Source organism: Taeniopygia guttata, chromosome 1A, assembly GCF_048771995.1.
Source record: "Taeniopygia guttata chromosome 1A, bTaeGut7.mat, whole genome shotgun sequence".
Lineage (NCBI taxonomy): Eukaryota > Metazoa > Chordata > Aves > Passeriformes > Estrildidae > Taeniopygia > Taeniopygia guttata.
In genome coordinates, this window is record NC_133025.1 from 50,247,103 (window position 1) to 50,269,324 (window position 22,222).

General features: G+C 39.9%; 2 protein-coding genes across 13 annotated transcripts in view; one reads left to right on the forward strand and one right to left on the reverse strand.

Annotated features, from left to right (window-relative positions):
- Positions 1-22,222, reverse strand: part of NCF4 (neutrophil cytosolic factor 4) — an 80,144-nt gene that overhangs the window by 21,292 nt on the left and 36,630 nt on the right. For 3 of the 8 annotated variants that reach the window (XM_072923425.1, XM_072923424.1, XM_041713560.2), the window contains exon 1: positions 18,629-19,572. The exons of 1 other annotated variant lie outside the window; for it this stretch is intronic. In XM_072923425.1, the coding sequence (XP_072779526.1) occupies positions 18,629-18,718 (90 nt within the window). In that variant the 5' untranslated portion in view covers positions 18,719-19,572. Of the gene's footprint in view, positions 1-14,409; positions 14,840-18,628; positions 19,573-22,222 lie in introns of those variants that run through there. 4 more of the 8 variants (XM_072923423.1, XM_072923422.1, XM_072923428.1 and 1 more) reach the window with 4 other exon arrangements.
- Positions 9,885-21,693, forward strand: PVALB (parvalbumin). 5 transcript variants are annotated; one of them, XM_030288955.4, is made up of 5 exons: positions 9,885-9,972; positions 13,582-13,649; positions 15,636-15,768; positions 16,234-16,343; positions 21,474-21,693. In XM_030288955.4, the coding sequence occupies exons 2-5, from the start codon at positions 13,589-13,591 to the stop codon at positions 21,500-21,502; spliced, it is 333 nt and encodes a 110-aa protein (XP_030144815.1). In that variant the 5' UTR covers positions 9,885-9,972; positions 13,582-13,588; the 3' UTR covers positions 21,503-21,693.

A 22,222-nucleotide genomic window follows, 5' to 3' on the forward strand; every position in this document is an offset into this window, starting at 1 on the left:
GCCATGAAAATGAATAAAGAGACTAAAATTATGCACCACACAAGCACTAGCCCTGCACTAATTTTATAAGTAACTAATACATTTCTTTGGGCTTTCTTTTGCCTTAGTAGTTTGTCTCCCATTACCCTCGGTCTCTTTATTCTTGCTAATGCTGTGGCTTTTAGACATCAAGAGTCTTAGTATAAGAAATAAAACAGTTATAACATTCGCTATGCCTGGCATGCTGACACAGTGAAACAAAGGATGAAGAAACATTTACACAATTTGAAATTGGGCTCTTTCGGCTGTTAACTAGCGAGCAGTCAGAAAAGCTGCAGAGTTTTATAAATAGACCTGATTCAGAGAACAAGTATCACAGAAAATAACACTTTCACCACATAACTACATAACTCCAACTGGTATTTTAGAGAAATAACTTTAAAAGTCAGTAACATTTTGCTCTCAGTTAGAGAAAAGTTACTCTTCACATATTTTGAATGAAAGACATGGGGCTTACCAGTCCACCTACATCATCATGTAAATACACAAATGGTTTATGAATGTAACATAAAAATTTATTCTAGAAATATGGTTCATTTCTCTCCTCTTAAATCCATAATCCAATTCATCAGAGCAGACCTATACTTCTAATCTGAATGCTTTCTTTTCAATTGTTGTTGCAAAATACAAAAAAAATTTGAAAACCAAACACACTTGCTTGACTTGGCAATATAGTTCACATTCTTAGAGAAGACTGTTTTATGATTTCAAAGTCTATCAGATTTATCTTGGCTGACAACAGACACTCTGCTTTTATATATAATCCTTCTGCAAATCTCAATAAACTCTTTGCTGAAATAATAGCCATCCAGCTGCAAAATCCACAAGATAATTAAACACTTTATGAAAGGACATTTCTTTTTAAGCAGATTGAAATGTTAACAAATTATGACTCCCTCTTAGTTTGAATAATAATTATTCAAATACTTTTTTCTTTCTAACCTTTTCTCATGCAAGTTCTCTCTGAGGCCTTTGGGCAATAGAAAAACTAAAAATGTAACTGTGGGATAGCAGAAGGCTATGTGAAGAAGGCAGGAACAAAAACATCAAACAGTTACTTAATTCTCATTTCAGCTCCGAATCTAGCTTCAGAGGGACTGTCCATAGTCTAAAAGGATAAAGGATAAAGAAGACTGTGCAAGATCACACTGCCTTTGGCATAAGAATTGTTTCTTGCTATGAGACATCTAAGTACAATACTTATAAAAGGCTCCATTTACAGTTGGATCTAGATAATTTGATGCAGTATAAAACAAGTGAGAAAGAAGCATCTAGGAAGAGAAACTTCTAGTAATTTCCAATAAGTCTATTTTCCAAATAAATACCTGAATGAGTTTTCTTGTACTGATTTGGTTTGAGTCTCCATTTTGACTGGACATATGAAATACTGCTTAATACTACTTACTAACCACAGAGAAATTGAAGATGTGGTAGCCTTGCTTAAGAATGTACACTTGAATTAACGCTGACAAAGAAATCTGAAGACTATTGACAATGACATCACAATCTAACATGTCAATCTAACATGTCTATTAACATGACCATCTATTAAAAAAAACAAACAATAACAACAACAAAACATAATGGGGAGAATAAGTTAACAATGGCTATTTTTAAAGGACTAGCAAACTATGTAGAACCACAGGAGAAGGGTGTTTGCTATATACTACTGATTCCAGTCAAGATACCCCCTCTTTTACTTCAGAAAGGGAACAACTCCCTTAAACACACATTTGGTTTTCTTTCTCCAAATGTCTATATCTACAAAAATCACTCCTTGCCCAAAACCAACCTATTTATTTCTCTAAAATATGACTGTATGGTGTGCTACCATTCTAAGGAAGAGTCTAGCAGATGTTTTTGTTTTGCTGTCTCATCTTCAGGCTCCTTTTAAGGAGCTATTAGTCTTCCTTAATCCCCCAGCTAAATTTATCAGCAGTTGTTTGCAGCCAAGAGTTAAGCTAAATTAAACTTTGAAATCCCTGTACAGTGTATCAGATGCACTTCTGGTAGGGGAGCAGAAAGTTCCAAATGTTCCACTTAGCAAAACGTAGGAGAACTATGTTTTTCTCTACAGCTTCCTCAAAGCTTCTACATATTTTTCAAGACGACCACAATTTCCCTGACTTTATAAGAGCAGGAACTCAGCTATTGAAACAACTTTTCATTTAACTCTACATTGGGTATGTACTTGTTTTTTTCACATAGGTACATACTTTCCTCTACAAGTGTTGATTATGAAGGGAGAATAAATTTATACACACATCCTCTTAGGTTAAGGCTGAATGCATGCTTGAGGTATCTGTTCCAGCTGATACCCACAGTGAAAAGGTATTTAGCTACATCTCTTTCTCTCAGCATGTATGTATCAGCTCCCCAGCCTTCATCCTCACACAATCAATCATTCCCTTGTTTGCTTCTCTTACATACTTATAAGTACTTACCAGAACAGATATTCCTCCCAGTCTTAGTGAGTAATAAAACACAGTGTTTTCAAACTTTGTATGTCAATACTTAGTTTTGGTTACAATATATGATAATTCATCATTCCAGAACTGTATTCTTCTGTGGTTCTTTTATGTCAGAAGATGTACAATTATGCATCCTTATATACACACACACAAAAAAAAAACAAAAACAAAACAAACACCACCACAACAAAAAACCCTCAAAACAAAACCACAGAACAAAATATAATATGACAGTCCAGTATGTACTCTTTCTTATAAAGAATAAAAAAGCACATGCATAAAATACAGATGCTTAAGAAGAAACAGCATGAGACAAATCTTTTACCTGGTTTTGCCTTTAGATTACAATCTAAAACATCAGTATTTTACATCAGCCACTGATATCTAAAAAGAGATCAGTACCCACATAGATTTATGGTGTTAATGAAACTCCTAACATTGGCCTTCTCTCTGCAAAGTAATTAGTCAGTGGTACTAATTGATCCCCATCACATTGCAGTCCCTGAGAAAAGCTCTAGAAAAGGACCATGGTGAAATATCCATTAAAAACACCACAAGAGTTTCAATGACTACTGTGGAAGATGGCTCAGACCCTCAAAAGACCTCTGAGTTGAAACTGCACTCTGGATGTAAAAGCGATTCTTGCAAACCAGGTTACAATAAACTGGTGAAATAAAAATAAACTTCCTCTCCCAAGACTTCATAGCATTTACCTTGAGGCCAAATTAAAGATTTGTTCACAAAATCATTTGTCTATCCCTTCCACCAGTTTTGGGGGTTTTTTTTCAGGAGAGAAATTGTGTGTGAAAAGTGTGATTTCTGCTGTCTTTATTCCCATGGCTACTAGAAACTGCTAGAAAGGGAATTGGGCACATCACACAAAATGTCACTTTAACAAATACCAACACAACAGCTCAGAGAAACAGACACTTGATCACACCTTCATCCTCCCATATCACACTAAAAGAAAAGGGAAAAATATCATCAGAAAACTAGCCAAAACCATGAAAAGCAATCAAATACATCCTTCAGAAACGTAAGCTCATGTAAAAATAGTATGAAAGGTTAAGCAAGTCCCTTGGTTTTACTCATAGCAGTAATAAAGGTCTTTGTAAAGGGTTTGCACAAGTTCTGTGCTGTTACAGTAGCATCTGTCTCCTCATTGCCGGAGAAAAACAGTGGCGAGGATTTAGAGCATATATAACCTGAGAGAGAAATCATCTGTCATTCCCTCACGGGGCATTAGCAAACTTTTGCTCTCCTGGGAGAAGGAAGAGCCCCACCCCTCCCCCTGTCTCTTGTGAACACAGCTTCAAGCATTTTTACAATATGCTTATCAATACAGGCTTAATAATTGGAACAAATCTAGCTCTAGTGAGAAAGGGTAAAAAGAAGCCCAGCTGAAAAGAGACTGTGTTCTGTGCAATAAACAGGGTGAATATGGTAGGAAAGAAGAGGTCAAGTAACAAACAAATCCTCTGTGTGAAAGGAATGATCTCTTTGCTCCACCCAAGTGAAACTACTGTCACAAGCTATACATCTCACCATCAAGACTTAGAGCAACAAAAAAGAAAAGGATGGTCCATTTTGGAAGATACCACCCTGTGACAGGATGCAACATGCAATTTCTTTGCCACTACATGAGTGGTCTCATGTAAGCAGTTATTTGTTGCTCTTTCTGTTGTCTGCCCTTTAACAGGAGAAAGTACTGCAAAAATAAGTCCATAGGCAGCCAGGCAATGGTAACAGAAGACATGGAAGTACACTACCTCTGAGATCAACAAGGTTTTTAGTATGCCCTGATATCTGCTTTTTCTTTCACAAATTACAGAGCAGAATTGTCAACAGAAGTGCAGAAAAAGAACTGAGATTATAAATTTCAGAGGCAAAATGCTGCCAACCAGCACATCACTTGTGTCTTGCAAGTCTCTGCATCATCCACAAACAAGTTTATTAATCATCAATTTTCTGAAATATCTCATTCTTCTTCAAGACAGAAGCTTCTGTATCCCAGTGAGATCAAAACTCCAAAGGTTTGGAAGGTTATTGCTTCTTACAACCATCAAAATACCAAAGCCTGAGCCAAAAGTGCAGATGCATGTCTACCAAATGCATTGATGTTCTGCTTCTAGATTATAACATTTCTTTTACCTACACAAGGAATATATACAAAGTTTTGAAAGCAGGAATACAAAAAGGCCCTGCAATAGGATGATTTTTGCAAGAGATTGCCACTGTGAACCTTTTGGGGAAGGAGAAACAATACAAATATCCAAGCAAAAAGTACACCCATAATGAGGATCAATTCAGATGTGCAAAATAAAAAAAAAAACCAACAAACCATAATATAAGTTTCTATAAAAATGGTTAGTTCAATAAATCTATTTCCTTTTTGCAAATAATTTTTTAAGTAGTATGAATAAACTTTTTCACTTTCATAGGAAAATAAAGAAATCCCCATACATAAAATTATTAACAATGTGATAATTATCAGAAGGAATATCTAAAAGGAAATTGTAAGAAGTTGAGATACAGTGGAAATGGCAGGGAAAATATATTTCCCTTAGGAATATACCTGTGAGTCTTTCTTTAATATTTTTTTCTCCTGAACACAGAGCATAAGGATTTTACGAGAGATAAACTCAAATTTTCAAATTGACATTTACCTGAGGGGATCCCACATGAGTGCTGCTGGACAAGTCAACACTTGAATGTCTGTCCATTCATGTGAGAAGTTTTGAACAGGTAGCAAGGGCAGAGATTTCCTTCCTGTAGCCTTCTATTTAGGCAATGATATAGAGAAGTGAAAGCATGGGAGAATTCAGCGTTTGGGTCAGATTCAGGCCATGAACAACATGGAGACATTATTTTAGTGCAAATAAGATAATTTTGTGTGTATTTGTTTATTAACAACTGTACGGATGCTGTTCAACTCATTACATCAGAGTGACTGAAACAGCATTACAGAACAATGACTTTTATTTACTGTTACTCACTTCAGCTGGATTCAAATCATCACCTTAACTTAGGAAGAGATCTCATTTACCAATTGTATAAATGGAAGAACTGTTTTCTAATGAAATATTGACAATAAATAAACAGCTGACACACAATGATCCTGTTCTGGTAATAGTTATAGACCTCCTTATCTAGCAATTTACACTTGGGATGTTGGCAGCAAAGCCCCAGCTTGCCATTTGAGCATCACAGCTCACAAAAATTCTTCCCACTTGTTGTTAACCCAGAAAGACATCACTCCTTTACAAACCTTTGACTTTTAAATCTATCTCATTGGGCACTAACATCTCTGAAATTAATTACAAGTGCATTCATTTTTTTTTTAAGGGAAAAAAGACAAGGAAAAAGAAAGGGAAAAAAAGAAGAAAACAAGAAAAAAGAAAAAATACCCCAACAGGTTAATCAAAGAATGACTATTGAAATTTGGGTTACCATAGGATTCCAGCTGCTAAAACTAAAGTCCAATTTCCCCAAAAGCTGTTTACTCTGATCAAATCCCTTGACTGTTCCCCTACCTACCAGCAGCCTAGTATAAATAGGAATAAGTAATGAAACCATCTCTCTGCTGTGCTAGTTTTTCTGGAATATAACCCCTGTGGTAATAATTACATAGGGCTTATCCATCCCAGTGTGAACACCACCAGAGTGTCAATTATGACAAATGTCTGATACCCGCAAGTGTCTGTTGTAAAGAAAACCAACTGTTTCCATTCTCTTAACCTTGGGGTCAGGGTTTCCCACTGGGACTAACAGCTTTTTTTCCTGCTGTAAATATCCATTTGAAGTTGCTAGGAGGTGTTATGATACACAGACCTACTCTTTCAGCACTTGCTTTTTCTTATTTGGTAATTTGAGCCTAACTCTCACCAGGGGTTTACACCTATCTCCGGGTTTTTATTTGTATTATCCCCTTTGGGTGAGACATTTCACTTTCTTTTCAACACCATTTGCAATACAAGCTGAGGAGTCCCCAAAGCCCACTGGTAGCACGGACTAGTAGTGACCTATTTCTTACCTCTGGGGTATCTCTTGCAATTATTTGCTATCTTCAGCTTTTGAGACAATTATCAGAAGAATGGGAAAATCAGTAAAATTGGAAGCACTGAGCTTTCATCCTAGGAATACAGACTTCCCTCAGGCAAAGCTAAGAACAGGCCATTGCAGAGGAATTTGAAATCAGTATATACAAAACAAAGGACACTTTCAGTAGTGTAAACAGTGACAGTGGGCATAGATAAAAGTGTTTGGAGTAATGTAATCACAAAGCAGTTAGATTACAACACTTCCCCTAATCCCCTCCCAAATCACAACCATTTTGGCTCAGGAACTTCACAAGCTGCATGTGGCCTGTAGGGGTTTGATCACTTTCAGTGGCTCTCTCTTCCATGAATTCCCATTTTCCTCTCCAACACATATAAGTGCTCATCATCACAACATCCTTGGCAGACTAAAGGTTCAGGTCAGTCATCTGGAAGAATTTCAGCCCTGAAAGTGTGGTTAAGCATTGGAATGGGCTGCTCAGGAAAGTGGGGGGGTAACCATCCCAGGAAGTGCTCAAGAAACAACTGGATGTAGCACTTGGAGCTGGTAGTGTTCGGTCAAAGCTTGGACTTGATTATCTTGGAGGCTTTTCCCAACTTTAATGATTCTCTTACATCTTTAACAAATAAGGAAAATCTATGGGAAGCAAAAGATGGCTGTCTGCTATCCTTGAAGACTGAAGTTGCTCGTCACAACACATAGCAGACATGGGAGAAAGCGGCAGGCCAAGCTTCCTGTTTTAAGGTGATATGCTAGTGCTATTCTTATACCATCCCAAATTTTGGATACATTGGCTGATAGGGACCTGAAGCACCTTATTATTCAGATTACAATCATTTATGTGTGGTAGGAAAGAGAGAAAGAAATTATAATGGATGAACATCCCCAACTCCGCACTGTATATGTATCCTAAAGGGGAAACCCAGTTCTTATCTTTTTGTGAATGAACTTGATTGAGATGATAGTAAATATGCAACCACATTACCAAAACTGACAAGTGCAGTAACACAAACTTCCTCCCTAAATTCTACTATTTCACGTAGGTGAACTCCCAGAGAGTCACAACTCTCCACACCTTCCAGCTTCAGGAAATTTTGTACAAATAACCTAGATGTGTCAGATTTTGATTGTCTTCTTCTTACAAAAAAAAATCCCAACAACAAAACCCCCTTTTAATTAATTAAATACTTGACATGTAACAAAGACCTCACAATATGACCAATGTGGTCAAAAATCTGCTTCTCTCTTAATAAATAAGCCTTAGTAGGAACAAACTAAAAGGATAAGAAAGGATTTCCACAAATCAGGATTGCTTTCACATAGCTGAATTACAGAGGAATCACAATGACTGGCCCTGCACTTGTTCTCCTTTCACCAGTGGACAAATGCAGTCATTCCAGTGGAATAGATAGACATGGAAGTGACAGTCCATTGGCCAAAAAGACAGTCCTACAATCCTTCTCCTCTCTGAGCTGCCAAAGGAAGGTAAAAGAGAAAAGTTGTTCTGGAAGCTACCAAATGGGAATGAAGGATGCAGCTAACAATCATGAGATACTCTAAACCTGAATCTAACCTTGGTATTACACCAAGGGTTTATAATATGGGAAAGGGGGATGCAAACCCCATATAACTTAATTTAGTAAACATTATAGGATGATTTATACTGTTCCAAAGGTAACAAACCATTTGGTTGAAACATCTGGACCCACAAGAACCAGCTACTTCACACTGTAATTATCACCTGCTCTGAGCTAGGGTATGGACACAGTGTTTGTGAGAAATTAACAAAAGTAGGATTACTTCCCATACTATTGCAGCACACTGAAAACTCAAAAATCACTACAGGAATAATAGAAAAAAAATAAAGAAAGAGAAGACAAATTATTGAATTAACCTTTGTAATGTTTGATTCAATAAAGCTACCTCTTTAGAAATTACCTAAAGCTGATGGAGTACTTCCAATTTATCACAGAATTCAGCATCTAAATTGTATGAGCAGTAGAGAAATATTTTAAAATATTCCTTTCCCATACATATTTCAACTATCTTTCCTCACTCCAAAGATCAATTAATCAAGCTAGAAAAACCTGAACTAGCTTTTGCAGCACCTGCCTTTCACAAAAGATAATTGTCATTGTATCGTGAAACCTTGGTTGCTTTTTAACCTAAGAAAAGTTGGGTTTGAGCGCTGAAACAGAAAAAAATCTTTTTTTTACTCATAAATGTACTATAGATAAAGATAGTGCATAATCCTTTATAAAATGTTTTTCCTTACCAGAAAAACATTAAATATCCGGAAACACGTCCCCAGACGGATTACAGAATGGCAAATACATTTCATAGACGTTTTATTGTTGTTATTACTGCTTGACAAAGTAAAAATAGAATTGTCTTCAAAGGTGTCTTTCCCTGGAATAGGAAACTCAGCATAAAAAGAATTTATATGCTGAAAAGTTTACCGTCAACGTATTATGGCTGTATATATGGGATCTTTTCATTTACAAGTCCCTGTCTCTCCCAAGAAAGCTCAGGTTGTAAATTTTTTAGACTTCTACAGTGCCTTGGCAATGGGTCCCTGAATGCAGATTTTATTTTGCATGCCCCTGTAAGTATAAGCAATCAGAATTACACAGCTGAGTTTGTTGTTGCCTGCAGGGGAAAAAAAAAATTCTGACTTCCTTCAAGGCCAAGAGGTAAAGCTGAATGTTGTAGCTTCAGGTGCAGGAAGCAATTTAGAGCTGTAATGTTTTGTTTCAAGTAGTATCCGTCAAGGCTAATGAAAGAAAAGGGCAAACTCTGGAGCCTATCTTTGCTTTCCCTCACGCCAATGAGGGGGTTAAATCTTCCTATTCCCTTCATGAGCCTCTGCTCCATCTCTCGAACTGAACTTCCTAATGCATCGTGATCTCCCCGATGCCACTTTCCTCTGATGTATGATTCATGGTCCTTTGCAAAACGTTTCCTCTTGCCAGAAAAACCTTAAACATCATGAAAAGTGTCCCTAGACCGACTACACAATGGAAAATAGGTTTCAATGGCATTTTCATTGTTGTTATTTGCCTGTTTGTCCCTTAACAGCTCACTTGTACTGCTTGCCTCTCCCCTTAATATTCAAGTTTCATGCGGACCATCAGTTTGCCAATGTAATGGGTTTTCACAGCCAGGGGAAGGTAAGCGCCAAGGATTATTAATAGCGTTCCTCTATTAGTTAAGGGAAAGATAAATGTGACACCACCAACAAAACCCCTGAATATCTGATACCGGTGAGGAGTGGGTATCACCTGCCGAAAATAGAAAGAGCGAGAGAGATTATATAAGTGGGGTTCCTACCCGGAGTTCCACCTCTTTTTGACCACCTCCCTATCTAACACCTTTCCAAGCGTGCTTACAAGAGATTCCAGAGGTAAGTAGCAAGAAAATGCTCAAATATCCGCAGCAAACGTGGATTCACCAGCTCCGGGCAAGAAGCAGGATCTTCGCAGATAAGGGTACCTTCTATCACTTCGGCATCATTCCCCTTTCCATAAACAAAAGCCCGGAAACAAAGAGATGCAAATCTCTCAAACACTTAGGAATGGCTTCCCGCAAACGAGACTCCAAACGAGAAGAATAGATCATTAAAAGGAGTAAATAGGTGACCTCATTGAGGGGGAATGAGGAGAAAAGCAGGGGAGAAGATGGAAATGACAAAACTGGGAAAGGGAAGGAAGAAAGTGAACGAGAACGAGAGCAAGAACTCCCGAAGAGGCTATATAGAGCTGAAATAGCCAGCAGTGAACCAAAGACAAAAAACTACAACACCCAGAACACGTCTAGGAATGGCACCTCTCTTTCTGCACAGATGACTGTAAGCGATGGGATGATGTTGCTCTCTTTGGTGTGGTCACTAGGAAGCTAAAGGAAATGTATCACCCTTTTTGCAAAGGACCGCCGTCTTTCTGCTTCAATTCTTGGTGTGAAGGCTTCGTGCTGTTCAGGAAATTCTCCTTGGTTTGCTTTTGGCAAGGGTGGGCTGATTTCTACTTAATTTATTTGGTCATTTACTTAGTAACAATATCATCATTCTGGTGCTGGTGGAATGGGGAGTTGATCTACACAAAAGTTTTGGTGCAGACGACTTGGAAATCCACGGTGTAGGTTTTGCAAATAGCTCGGGCAGGAAAATTGGCAAAATCTCAGAGATAAAGGAAAACGCGTCATTCATCTCGAAGGGATGATGAGAAAAAGATGAAGGGTCGAGTGAGAAACTGTCAACTCGTGGAACACCTTTTTTTATTAGAATAACAGTTTTGACTACAGGTTGGTGGTTAAAAGCTTCTGGAAATTTGCTAGCTGTCCTTAAAGAGACACTGCTGATGCTGGAGCTGGGCCTCAGCCGCTCCTCCATGTCAGATCCCAGCTGTCCGCTTCGCAAACCCTGTGTCGCTGCTTTCACCTTTTTGGCTGTGGAGGGTAGACACGGCTTCTGAGCTGGGGGAAATGTTATTTACGCTCTACAGATGGCTCCACCTGATCTGAAGCCTCATTTTTCTGACACCTCTCACTTTTCGCCTCCACAGCACGATTAGGCCGTAGAGGGCTGACAGATCCGGTGACGGAGGGAAAGTGGGGCAGATCGCGCATCGTTAGGGATGCGGAGGGAGCCGCCCGGCTCCCATCCCCAGGACACAGACAGGGAACGCGCCTCTGGCCGCTTTGCTTGGCATGAGGCTAGTTAACCTGATCGGCGTCTGCCAGCACAGCAGGCAGCGCTGCGCATCGCCTCTGCCAGCCGCCGGCTCGAGTTACCCCCGAGGGCAGCCGTCCAAATGTGCTCTGCCTTGTCAGCAGAGCGGGGTTAACTCCGAAACACGAGTCACCGCGAGGAGAGCATCTTCACTTTCTCCACCTGCGGGTGGGCAGGTGCGTTCCTGTTTGTAGGCACCTAAGAGGAAGCTCCGTGGCTCAACAACGGGTTTGCAAAAGATTCGTAAGAAAGGGGGAAAAACTGCGGAGACTGACGTCCAGCTCCTTTTCAGACCACACCGATGCCGCACGGGGCAAAGCAGGGAAAGCAGAGGATGATGTAGCACTGGGTCGGTGGTGTCTGCACTGGCAACAAGAAGAGATTGTTCTCTCTTCCCTCGGTTAAGGAAAGGTAAAGGGACGTCAATTTCATAACATACGGCACACTGATCTCTGGCACATAGCTGATGGGTCTGCACTCATCCTACGCTTAAAATAGGGTCCTAACCCTGAACTTCGCTAAAGCAAGAGGCCCCGGTACCCGAGTGCTGTCTTTACTGCATCCCTTCCACCTCCCAGCTCCAAAAGAACAGGGCTGTTGAGTGAGAACGACCCACGCGAGAAGGTGCTTCTTCTGGGGGGCTGCTGTTTATTTCCGTTCAGCATCCCAGCACTCAGCTCCTCTTTCCCTGCAGAGTAGGGAAGGATGAGTTCAGCCTAGAGAGAGGGACTTGGCTCCACCATCCATCTTCTTGTTTGTCCTTGGAGAAAACTAAGCATCTCTTGCATCTCGGGAAATACACGAGAAAGGGAGGCCGGGGTGCAGGGAAGTTCCAACAAGAGAAAAACGTCAGTCCCTCCCACAATGAAGAGACGACCTTTAGGAAAGAAAAAGAGAAGAAAAAAAAGGAGGGGGGACCCCAATGTCACCTCCTCCTCAGTCCTTCTGCGTTCAGTGTCATAGTAGTGACTTACCCATTATAGCTGAACTTGGGCCATGGAGGGAAAAAAAAAAAAAAGAAAAAAAAAAAAGAAAAAAAAAAAGGACGGGGCTCGTACTTTTAAAAGCACTGAGCAATTATTGACAGCACAAACCGAGGCTCTGCACAAGCCGCCCCCTTTTCGAGGCTGCTCTCCAGCGGCCCCATTCAGAGGGGAGGTGTGATTGTGGCAGCGGGACCGGGCCGTACCCGTCGATCGCGCCCGGGGATCTCGCTGCCACCACTCTGTCCTCCTCCGTCTCTCCTGGAGCAGCGATGCCAATACTCCTGCAGAGATCTGCCCTACTACTGGGCCCTAACCTTGGCTACCACAGCCTAATGGCTCCTGCCCAAACTCTGAGAGCAAGTTGGACTACTTGCCATATTTTATGTGGAAAATGGGCACAGATTCTTGGAGAAAGAATATAACCCTAGAAAACACATTACAAATCCTAAATGCTTTCTTTTTTTTGATGCTGATGGGAAGTGCCCGGTCCTGCCTGAGAAACCCACTACTGCACAGGAGCTCCTCACGAGTGTGTTGTCACCTCGCATCTCGTTTTGCCATACCCTATCACGGAAGATTCTGCAGCATATTGTGCATTACAAACGGGATCTGTAGGACTCGCTGGGATGTGATAATTAATTCAGTGAGGATGATGCTTAATATGGACTGGCCTGAAAGAAAAAAGGTCTAAAAGGAATATGTGTGTGAAAGGGAGGGGGAAGGGAGAAGGGGGAGATGTTTAAAGTGGTTGAACGATAAGGCAAATGTTCAAAAGCTACATTACATTTACTTCCCGACCTCAAGAGCAGCTTGAAGCTTGGCATATGCTGCAGTTCCTTACTCATCACCGAATATAACTGGTAAAGCTCATTCTGGCTTACTAAAGGAAAAGGCTCTGCTCTGCACCACTAGTTAGTCCACTGTATCTGAGGACTTGACCTTGGCAAAACTCTTTCTCCAGCCGGTACCACAGCAGACTCTGGCACTGCTCCAGTAAGGCTTAGGCTCCAGCCTCCCAGGGAGCGACCCCCACCTGCGTCCTCCCCCACCCCAGTCCCCACAGAGGCATCCCCCGTGCCCTCTCTTTAGCTGAACCCTCGCGTCTGTGGACTACTTGGTGTTCTGCAAACTGGAGAGCGACAGCCCACAGCACTTATCCACGCAGAGCTATAGAGCTGGCACGGGTCCAGCCTTTCCCGGTGTGCCATCCCCACACAGCACTGCAGCTTTGGTCATATGAGCAGAAATGATGAGAAAAGCACTTTTTAATCTTTTCGCACTTGCTTCCCTGTTCAAACAGTTGCAGGATGGCTATGACCGACTTGCTCAGCGCAGAGGATATCAAGAAGGCTGTGGGAGCCTTTTCAGGTGAGTGCTTTTTTCCTATTTTTTTTTCTCCTCTCTTTTCCTCCTTTCATCTCTTCAGGTTAGGATAGCTGTGCATTTATTTCAGCTATGGGAAGATTAGAGGAACTAGCTAGACAAAATTTCAAATGAGGATGTGTTTTCAGATGTTCGATGAATGCCTTTGACAGGTTTATGAAGTACAAGGCTGCATCCTCAGCAAAGTTGTCCTGCACGTTACAGAGATGAAATATTTATTTTTAAGGAAAGTAAGCAGTAACTGCAGAGAGACTTTGCTTCTACCGAGAGGATACTTTCCAAGGGAACAAACCCCTCGGCGAACCAAGCTGCATTATATCTTGGTGTGGGATAGAGAAGTCAGCAGTGGATGTCAGCAACTTCCCACTCATTCCTGAAATTTAGTTTCAGATGTTACAGAACTGCTGTTTCACTTTCAAGGATATAAGAAACCACTCTGTACTTCCTATGCAGAATCCCCGGGTGGGCTTTGCTTTTCGGGATGGACAGAAGGCACCAGTAGAGAACGGGTGCGGGTGCACTGTTCGACTGCAGGGGCTCCCTGCAGGTCGAATGGCTGCAGTGGTCCACACTTCCCTCTCAGACTTCTCCGGGTATCAGATGTTCCCTACCCCTCTCATTCATCGCGACACTGACAGCAAACCCTTTTCGTGTTTACAGAGATTCAGGTAGTTAAGGTTGCTCTCAAAGAAAGCCAGAAATCGTGCTCCGGGATGCACGTTATCCCCCCCCTCCCCCAAACTACCTGGCTGACCGCACCATCCCGGGGAGCCGCCTCTGGCTGTCCTGCTCTGTGCGATGACCTTCCCGAACAGACAGAAGAGCAAGACCCGCTGAGCCCGGCTCAGCTCAGAAGCCGGAGAGTCAGAGGGAGCGACAAATTGCTTTGCTGGATCCAGCAGCTGTTTTACTCATTAGCTTCCATTGTTCTGTGACTATCCCCAAGTCCCGGAGCAGATGCAATTAGCAGCAACTAATGACAGATCTCAGACAGATCACGGAAGACTGAGCCTCCTTAATTTTATGTAATGGGAAAATTTAACGCGGCGGGAATAAGAATGCATGAGGAAGGAAAAAAAAAAAAAAAAAAAAAAAAAAAAGTCCGCCGCACGTTTTGGAGGTCACTGTATGGTATCTGTATGGTATTTCCAATCCACATCTCAGTTGTTAGGCTACCTGGGTGGGACAAAAGCGGGTGCGGTTAAAGGACAAGGGAGGTAGAGCAGGTAAACCCGGCTCCGATTTCAAGGGCTCTGGGTTGTTTGTTTTTTTCCTCCCCGGAGACAGCTCCTCACAAGGTCTTGCAGGCAGCGCGCCGTGCAGCACTCCCTTGCAATGTCTGAGCTCACACGCCACGATTGCACATTCCTTTAGCGGCTGAAATGGAACACTGATTTCTAGTAAGTCTCCAGGAAAAAAACAAACAAACAAACAAAAAACAAACTGAAAAACAAACAGTGCTCTGAAACACTTCTCACCAATGCTTCAGCAAGAGCATTTTTGGTTGTTTTTTTTTTTTTTTCCCAGGGGTGGAAATGTCAAAAAGTGACAGCTATCTAATAGTCAGAGCCTGCTCTCAGATGTCTGTTAGTGTAAAACTTGGCAAAAAAAAAAAAAAAATTAGAAAAAGGTTTAAGGCACTGAAACGAGACCAAGCACATTAGACCTCAGCTCCCAAAGCTCCCAAGTCTGTCACAGACTTCTCGTGTGACCTTGGGCAAGTCTCATCCTTCTGTAGCTCAGCTCTTCATCTGCAAAATGGAAACACGGCCCCTCTGCCCCTTTATTTTCATTAGCACCTGTGAAGCACGGACGATTACACTGAGTACACCCAGCTCCTACCACAGCTGCGCTTCGCTGTTCCTCCCAGGGCAGGAAAAACAGCAGCGTGGAAAAAAAACACCGGTATGTGTTGGTGTGTGTGTTTCAATGACTTTTCTAAGCAGTTCTCTGGTTTTTCATCTCTTATAGCGGCTGAATCTTTTAACTACAAAAAGTTTTTCGAGATGGTAGGATTGAAAAAGAAGAGCCCAGAAGATGTGAAGAAGGTTTTCCATATTCTTGATAAAGATCAGAGCGGCTTCATTGAAGAGGAAGAATTGAAGTAAGTAAAATTACATTCTTTCTCAAATACCCCTGCCTGAAGAGTATAATTTCCTGTGGGTTATTTTTTCAAGACTCTAGGCAGTAACATACAGCTGAAACTCTTGACTATATTTGTGTGCTGTGCCAGTTGTTTGCCGAGCACATGATCTAAAGAATGTTGGAGTTAGCTAGTTGCCACTTGAATTGCAGGATCCCTGAAACACACGAACGGTCAACTACCTTACAGGTAGTTCTTCAAATGCAGTTTCAGAGTAAGGTGCTTCTGAATGTTAAAGAAGGTCAAAAACAGAACACACAACGCTGGATTCCAACTTGTGTCTCGAATCAGTGGTACAAATAGATACGTAGTGTAATTGTCCTGTGGAAAAAAAAATAAATTAAAAAACCAAACCCAAACCAAGAACAAACAAACAAAAAAGAACTCCAAACAAATTTTCCTTTATTTTCTGTGCCTCCTCCTTAGGTTTGTCCTGAAGGGCTTTACCCCAGAAGGAAGAGACCTATCAGACAAAGAAACGAAGGCTCTTCTGGCTGCTGGAGATAAGGACGGTGATGGTAAAATTGGCGCTGATGGTATGTAATTAGAGGAGTAAATTTGACATAACAACCGCATATTATCCTTACACATAAGAACTGAGGAAACCTAGGAATCACAGGGGGCTGTGACCTTCTGAAGGGCACAATTTGGGTTTAATGAAATGCCAAGTCCTGCTCCATTTGCTGGACCTTGCTCGGAAGCGTTAGAGGAAGAGGAGCCGAGCTGTGACACTAGAGGGGGCAGGAGCTCACAGAACCCGGCTGCGGGTCGGGCACTCCGCAGCGCAGGACTCGGTACCCAGCCAAACTCTACTTCAATTTGTAATTTGTCTGTTGATATCATGGAGTGAAGATCAGGACACTGCGAGTTCAGAGACTGGGGTTTGACTATAAAGCTTGGAAAGAATAAAAGCTGAGCACCAGGATGTGTGCTTGATGTTTAGTTAGCAGGAAAGCAGTGCATGACTTAGCAAAGCAATGCTCTCAAAATTCAAAGTACACCCATTTTGCTACAGAATTTCTATACAATAACAGTCTATCCAGCTTATGCTAGTGTTTACGTGGGTCTTCACACCTAAGGAAGCTTGTCAGTCCCTTTTACTGAATATGAGAAATACAAGAAAAGAACAACTTTTCCTCTCACAGCATTGCTTAAAAAGCTAGTGCTGTTTGCTATTCCCCCTTGGGATGAATCAGCTTAGCCCACACACAAAATTTCTCCTTTTTCCTCTTTTTTTTGGAGGTGAGAGTGAATGAAACACACTGAAGAAGACAAGAAGAGATGCAATTCTAAACTAAAGCTTTCCTCACTGAAGGAGATAGAAGTTTGTGGCCAGAGTACTAAACCACCTAGAGAGCAGTCAGTTGCTAGGGTTTTGACATATCAATAAGCCATATAATAAGTTGAAATCTAAAAAATACCTAAACCCCCTCATATCTCTCTGTGTTACCTAATCTCTGCAATTTTTAAAAAAAGTTACATCACAAAAAAAAAAAAAGGTCAATTAAAAGAGAAATAAAAAGCAAAGTTAACTAAAGTTAACTAATACAGTCTCCCAACTTAGAAGATGACACACAAAACCAGCCACTGACATTTAGTCAGGAGATGCACACTAGCATATCAGTGACTATGGCCGTGTACCTAGACCAAAGCCTCTTAATTTCTCCAATCATGACTATATTATGGTTTAGGCAAAGCTCCTGCTAAACTTCAGCAGTGCTGCTGAATCCAGTGTGGGTGTCATTTCTTGAAACTTCATATTCTTTGTTATACAGGTCTTCCTTATACACACTAAAATTAGTGATAGTAGTACTAAAATCACTGGGCAAGTTTTTCAAAAGAAAACTCAATTCAGGTAAGTAAGCTGATAAATTTTCAGCTATTCCAGAAGGCTGCAAATTAAAATTAGTGTTAATTGGAATAAAAGAACAATATTGCATAATGATTTTGGCTTGTACAAGAAAATATAACATTAACCTTCATATTTAAGACTACCACAACTTTTTCTTTGAAACAGTGCCTGAAACCCAGTACATTGCAATAAAGCAATATGAAATGCCTCTTCTCCTTATCTCTTTCTTCTGCAGCTTTTACTGTTCCCTAACTTTGAAATGGAAATACTCTGTGTTTACACTTGATAATGAGAAGAGAATTATGTGCTTTTTTCTTTTGATTCTTCTGACCATATCCCTACCATACAACACTATCAGTTTCTTTTCCGTTTCTTAAATTTGACTTTAACAGCCAATTTTTACACCAGAAAGGCTTGAAATACATACAAAAGTTAAGAGCTGAGACTGTGACCAAAGGACAAGGAGGACAGATACTTCCCAGCTTTTCCTTTGGCCTATAAATCCAATTTAAGAATATAACTGCATATGTAAATAAAATGTAAAGTCACAAATGTTAATCCCATTCATATGCAGTCTTGCAATGCTGTATTTCTGTTGCAAACCCATTTTGTTTCCCTGCAGCTGAATTGTCAGGCATCACTTCTACCCCTTGTTTCATCGGCTTCCTAAATCACTAAACGATTGCAAACAAGCAGCCTTTCATAGGGGTTAATGTTAATTCTCCTGATGGCCCTTCCTGAGGGAATGCTGTCCCTCAGGAGTCCACAGCCCTTGTAAGAACTGATCTTTAGGGATTTTTAAAACCACAGAGACAACTAGCTCAGATGTATCATCACAAACATTAATCCCAACCTAATCAGCCTTCTTCCAGCTGGGGTCTCACGTTACAAATTTTCTGTTTTCTTTTGATTAAACCTTTTCTCATTCTTGCAAGACCATTCAGCTCTGAAATAGTTTCGGCAGTTTACCTCTTGTCCGGTCACAGTTTGAGCTTGTGGCTGATGAAGCAGTTTCAAAGTGCTGAAAACTTGCAGCCAGTTCCTGTAAGACATGATCATCTTCTATGCAGTGTCAAACCCCCTCCACATTCCACCAATGTGGTCAGAAGACGATGAATCTGAAAAAAAACTGCAGGTCCAGGTTATCTCATAACACAAGCAAGCTTAGCTTCTAGTTTGGGCTGAAAAATCATGCTGAAGCAGCTCTACTAGTTTTAGGAAAATATTTATAAGAAAGATGAAAAAAAAATATGACTATTTCTAGTAATAATATTTTTAAAATCTGTTTTGTGTATTAGCATTGGACGTGAACATCATGCCTTTTGTTTCTTAATATTAATAGACTTGAGAAAATACATAGAGAACTTTCAAAGATCATGCACTGTGGGCAGCACAAATCCAAATTTTTATCCCTGTAAATCAAAATGTTGTAAAAATGTGACATTAAATATGCAAAATTGCAACTATTAAATCATGACATTTTAGCATAAAAATGTCCTGATATAATAGTTTAGGAAACTTATAAAGTGTCCTAAACAGATTTGCTGCTGTAAAGAAAATGTAAAAAACACAATCTGATGAGAGAAATCACAGACCTACAACATGTCCTCTGTAATCATGTCTGTGATTTCAGTAAAATACTAGAGGACACACATTAGGCTGGTGTATAGTACTGAACTGTACTGAACACGGTGTCCTCTCCTTTTAAGTCAGAGCTTTGACACAAAATAGCTAGTAAATTATTTTATATGGCAAAATGGTCTAAATCCTTGCATTTTAAAGCCACTATTTGTGCAAAAAAAGACATAGTTTAATTTTGTTTGGAAGGTTAACTACAACCGGAAACAAGGATGTAGTAAATCACAAGGATTCCCTTACTAACAGGCCAGAGGCATTAACCATTTACAAGGGACTGATATATCCTGCCTTATCTCAGAAGTTCTGCATATATGAGTACACTTTGTAACAATGCTTCTACAAGCCACCTGTGGTTGGACTAACCTCCATACAAAAATGAGTAGTGAACTAATTTAGAAGATTATCCAACTGGAACGTCTTTGAAATATTTAAAATACATTAAAAATCTGGGAAAAGTGAAATTGTTGCAATTATTCAAGAAGGAGTATTTTATGGTTTGCTGGCTATCAGAAAGTACCTGTGAAATATATTGCTATTAAGTGATAATAGCACTATCAAAATGCATTATAGAAAATATTTGGCTGCAAGTCTGAATAACCTTTTCCAAATATATTCTGTAGATACAAATTATTATAAAAGGTATTTAATTCAGCTGTAATAAGTATTACAACTTGTTTTAACAGTATATGCATAGTTAGTTTTCCCTTTTGGAAAGGTTTGATCCATTGCAGTTCATGTTTCTCTCTGTAGGACTTATTCACACAAAGATTTAATAATCATGGCCTTTCTCCTTTTCTGCGCAGAATAGTTGGGGTTTTTATCACAAGTCCTTTATGTTATCTCTTGAATTCAGTTTGCAACATTTTCAATCTATGTACCCACCATGTACAGGATTTATACATGTTTTGTGTTAAGTAATCTGCATCACTAATCCTAATTTGGATTTGCATCTTTCAAAATGATGGATAAATTTGGAATTAATTTAATCTCTCTGACATTTTTTATTTCTCAGTCTGGTTGGTATGCATTTGGCAACATATTTTTTGGACATGCCATCAAAAATTCTGTTTGCACACAACAGTCATTTAAGATCTCACTTGCTTAGAGTTTAGCATTTTTCAACTGAACACCAGAATATTCTTTAAAATGCCTAGATTTAATCTTCTATCTTTTTCAGTTGCCAGACTTTACTCTTCATTATGTCAAGCTTCAGTAATTTTTTTCTTGAGCCTTTACAGATGACTCCCTCCCTATTTGTCATTTTCCTCTCAGCTGATTATGTTAAACCCATAAACCACTCTCTCTGCATATCCTCTAATCCCTTTATCGTCTTTGTTGCTCTTCTTGGGATTCCCTCCAGTCTGTCATTTTCAGTGCTCTGAGGCACAAACAACTGTGCAAGGTATTCTCATGTGTAACTCTTCCAAGGTTAGATGGAGTTAGGAATCATAACCAGTCAGCCATTCACCAGGATACAAATGTGCCTTTTCCATGCTTTGTCTCCCTGCTGAAAGGCATGATATACACTACAGCATAAAATAACCCCAAACTGCAGATAGATATGTTGATGTAAATATTATGGATATACCACTAATAAAAGCCAATTAGAGCCAGGGCAAAATCCTGGCTCTCTGACACCACAGGAATTTTTCTCATTCTTACAACACAGTCCAAATTGCTACATAGGTTGGTATCAGCCTTCTGTTTTTGTGATCTGTCATTTTCACTCAATCTACAATTACAAAATTGAGTTTAAATGCAATATTATTATAATATGGGACACAAATACTTTGAAAGATTCATTAATGATTCTCTTTGCCAAACTCTGATATAAAAGAAATTTATCTCACAGCAAGATTAAATTTCTAGTTCTTGCCTTCATCCCATTGAGATTTACAAAGAAATAACCGAGAACTAATCAAGTTCTTCAGATGAACAGTGGTTCATCTTACAATCTGGCATGTATAGCATTTCTCCCTTACTATCAAAAAATCCTTTCATTTCACTGTAAGATTTCCCAAATCATACTTTCCCTTTAATTAACTTGAATTTCTTTGCTTTTCTGTTATTGTGATGTTTCTGCTACACGAGTGACTCTGTAACCATTGTAATATGCTTCCTCCTTCTTTAAATTTTGGTTTCTTAAATATTTTTTACAATTCTTTCCTTTCTCCAGAATTTGCAACTATGGTGGCTGAATCATAAAGGCTTTGACCAATGCAAACCCTTCACCCATCCTTCACTGCCCAATTCCAACCACCTCCTGCTGACTGCTTTGGCTCCTGTTCTATTTATTTATGTTATTTTATACTCCAGCTCTGTTCTCTGCAATCCTGCAACTCTGTAATTGTGCTGAAAGACACTGTTAAAATAATAAAGGTCACATCAGTCTGGGCTTTCTTCTCTCTCACTACAACTTGTTTCTTATTTCATGTAGGCTTGGCACACGCTGAGAGAAAATGTTACTTGTTTTTTTTGCTGACATCCCTGCTGCTTTATCCCTAGCCAGGGTAAAGTAGGAAGAAATTTTTTAAATTATTTTGGATAAAACATGCACATAATGAGTCATTCAGTTCAAGTCCTGAACTGTGGCAAAACTGACTGCATTATTTTTAAGCCATCCCTGCTAAATGGATGCATACTCATAGCCTGGAAAATCTCTAGTGATGGAAAATCTCCAGTGATGGCAATTACCCAACTTCATTTGGCAGTTCATTCTTTGAACTTAATCAGTGTTATAGCTAAAAAGTATTTCCTAATATTTAAACTACATCTCCCCTGCTGCATTTTGGTGATCAGTAAATTGATCGTCATCTGCATTATTTGTTAAATTTGCCCAGTGCAGGGGGATTTTTGGATAAAAGGCTTGACAGGAATATCAGTTGGTGCCAATCATACATGAAGATAACTTCGTAAACTATTAAA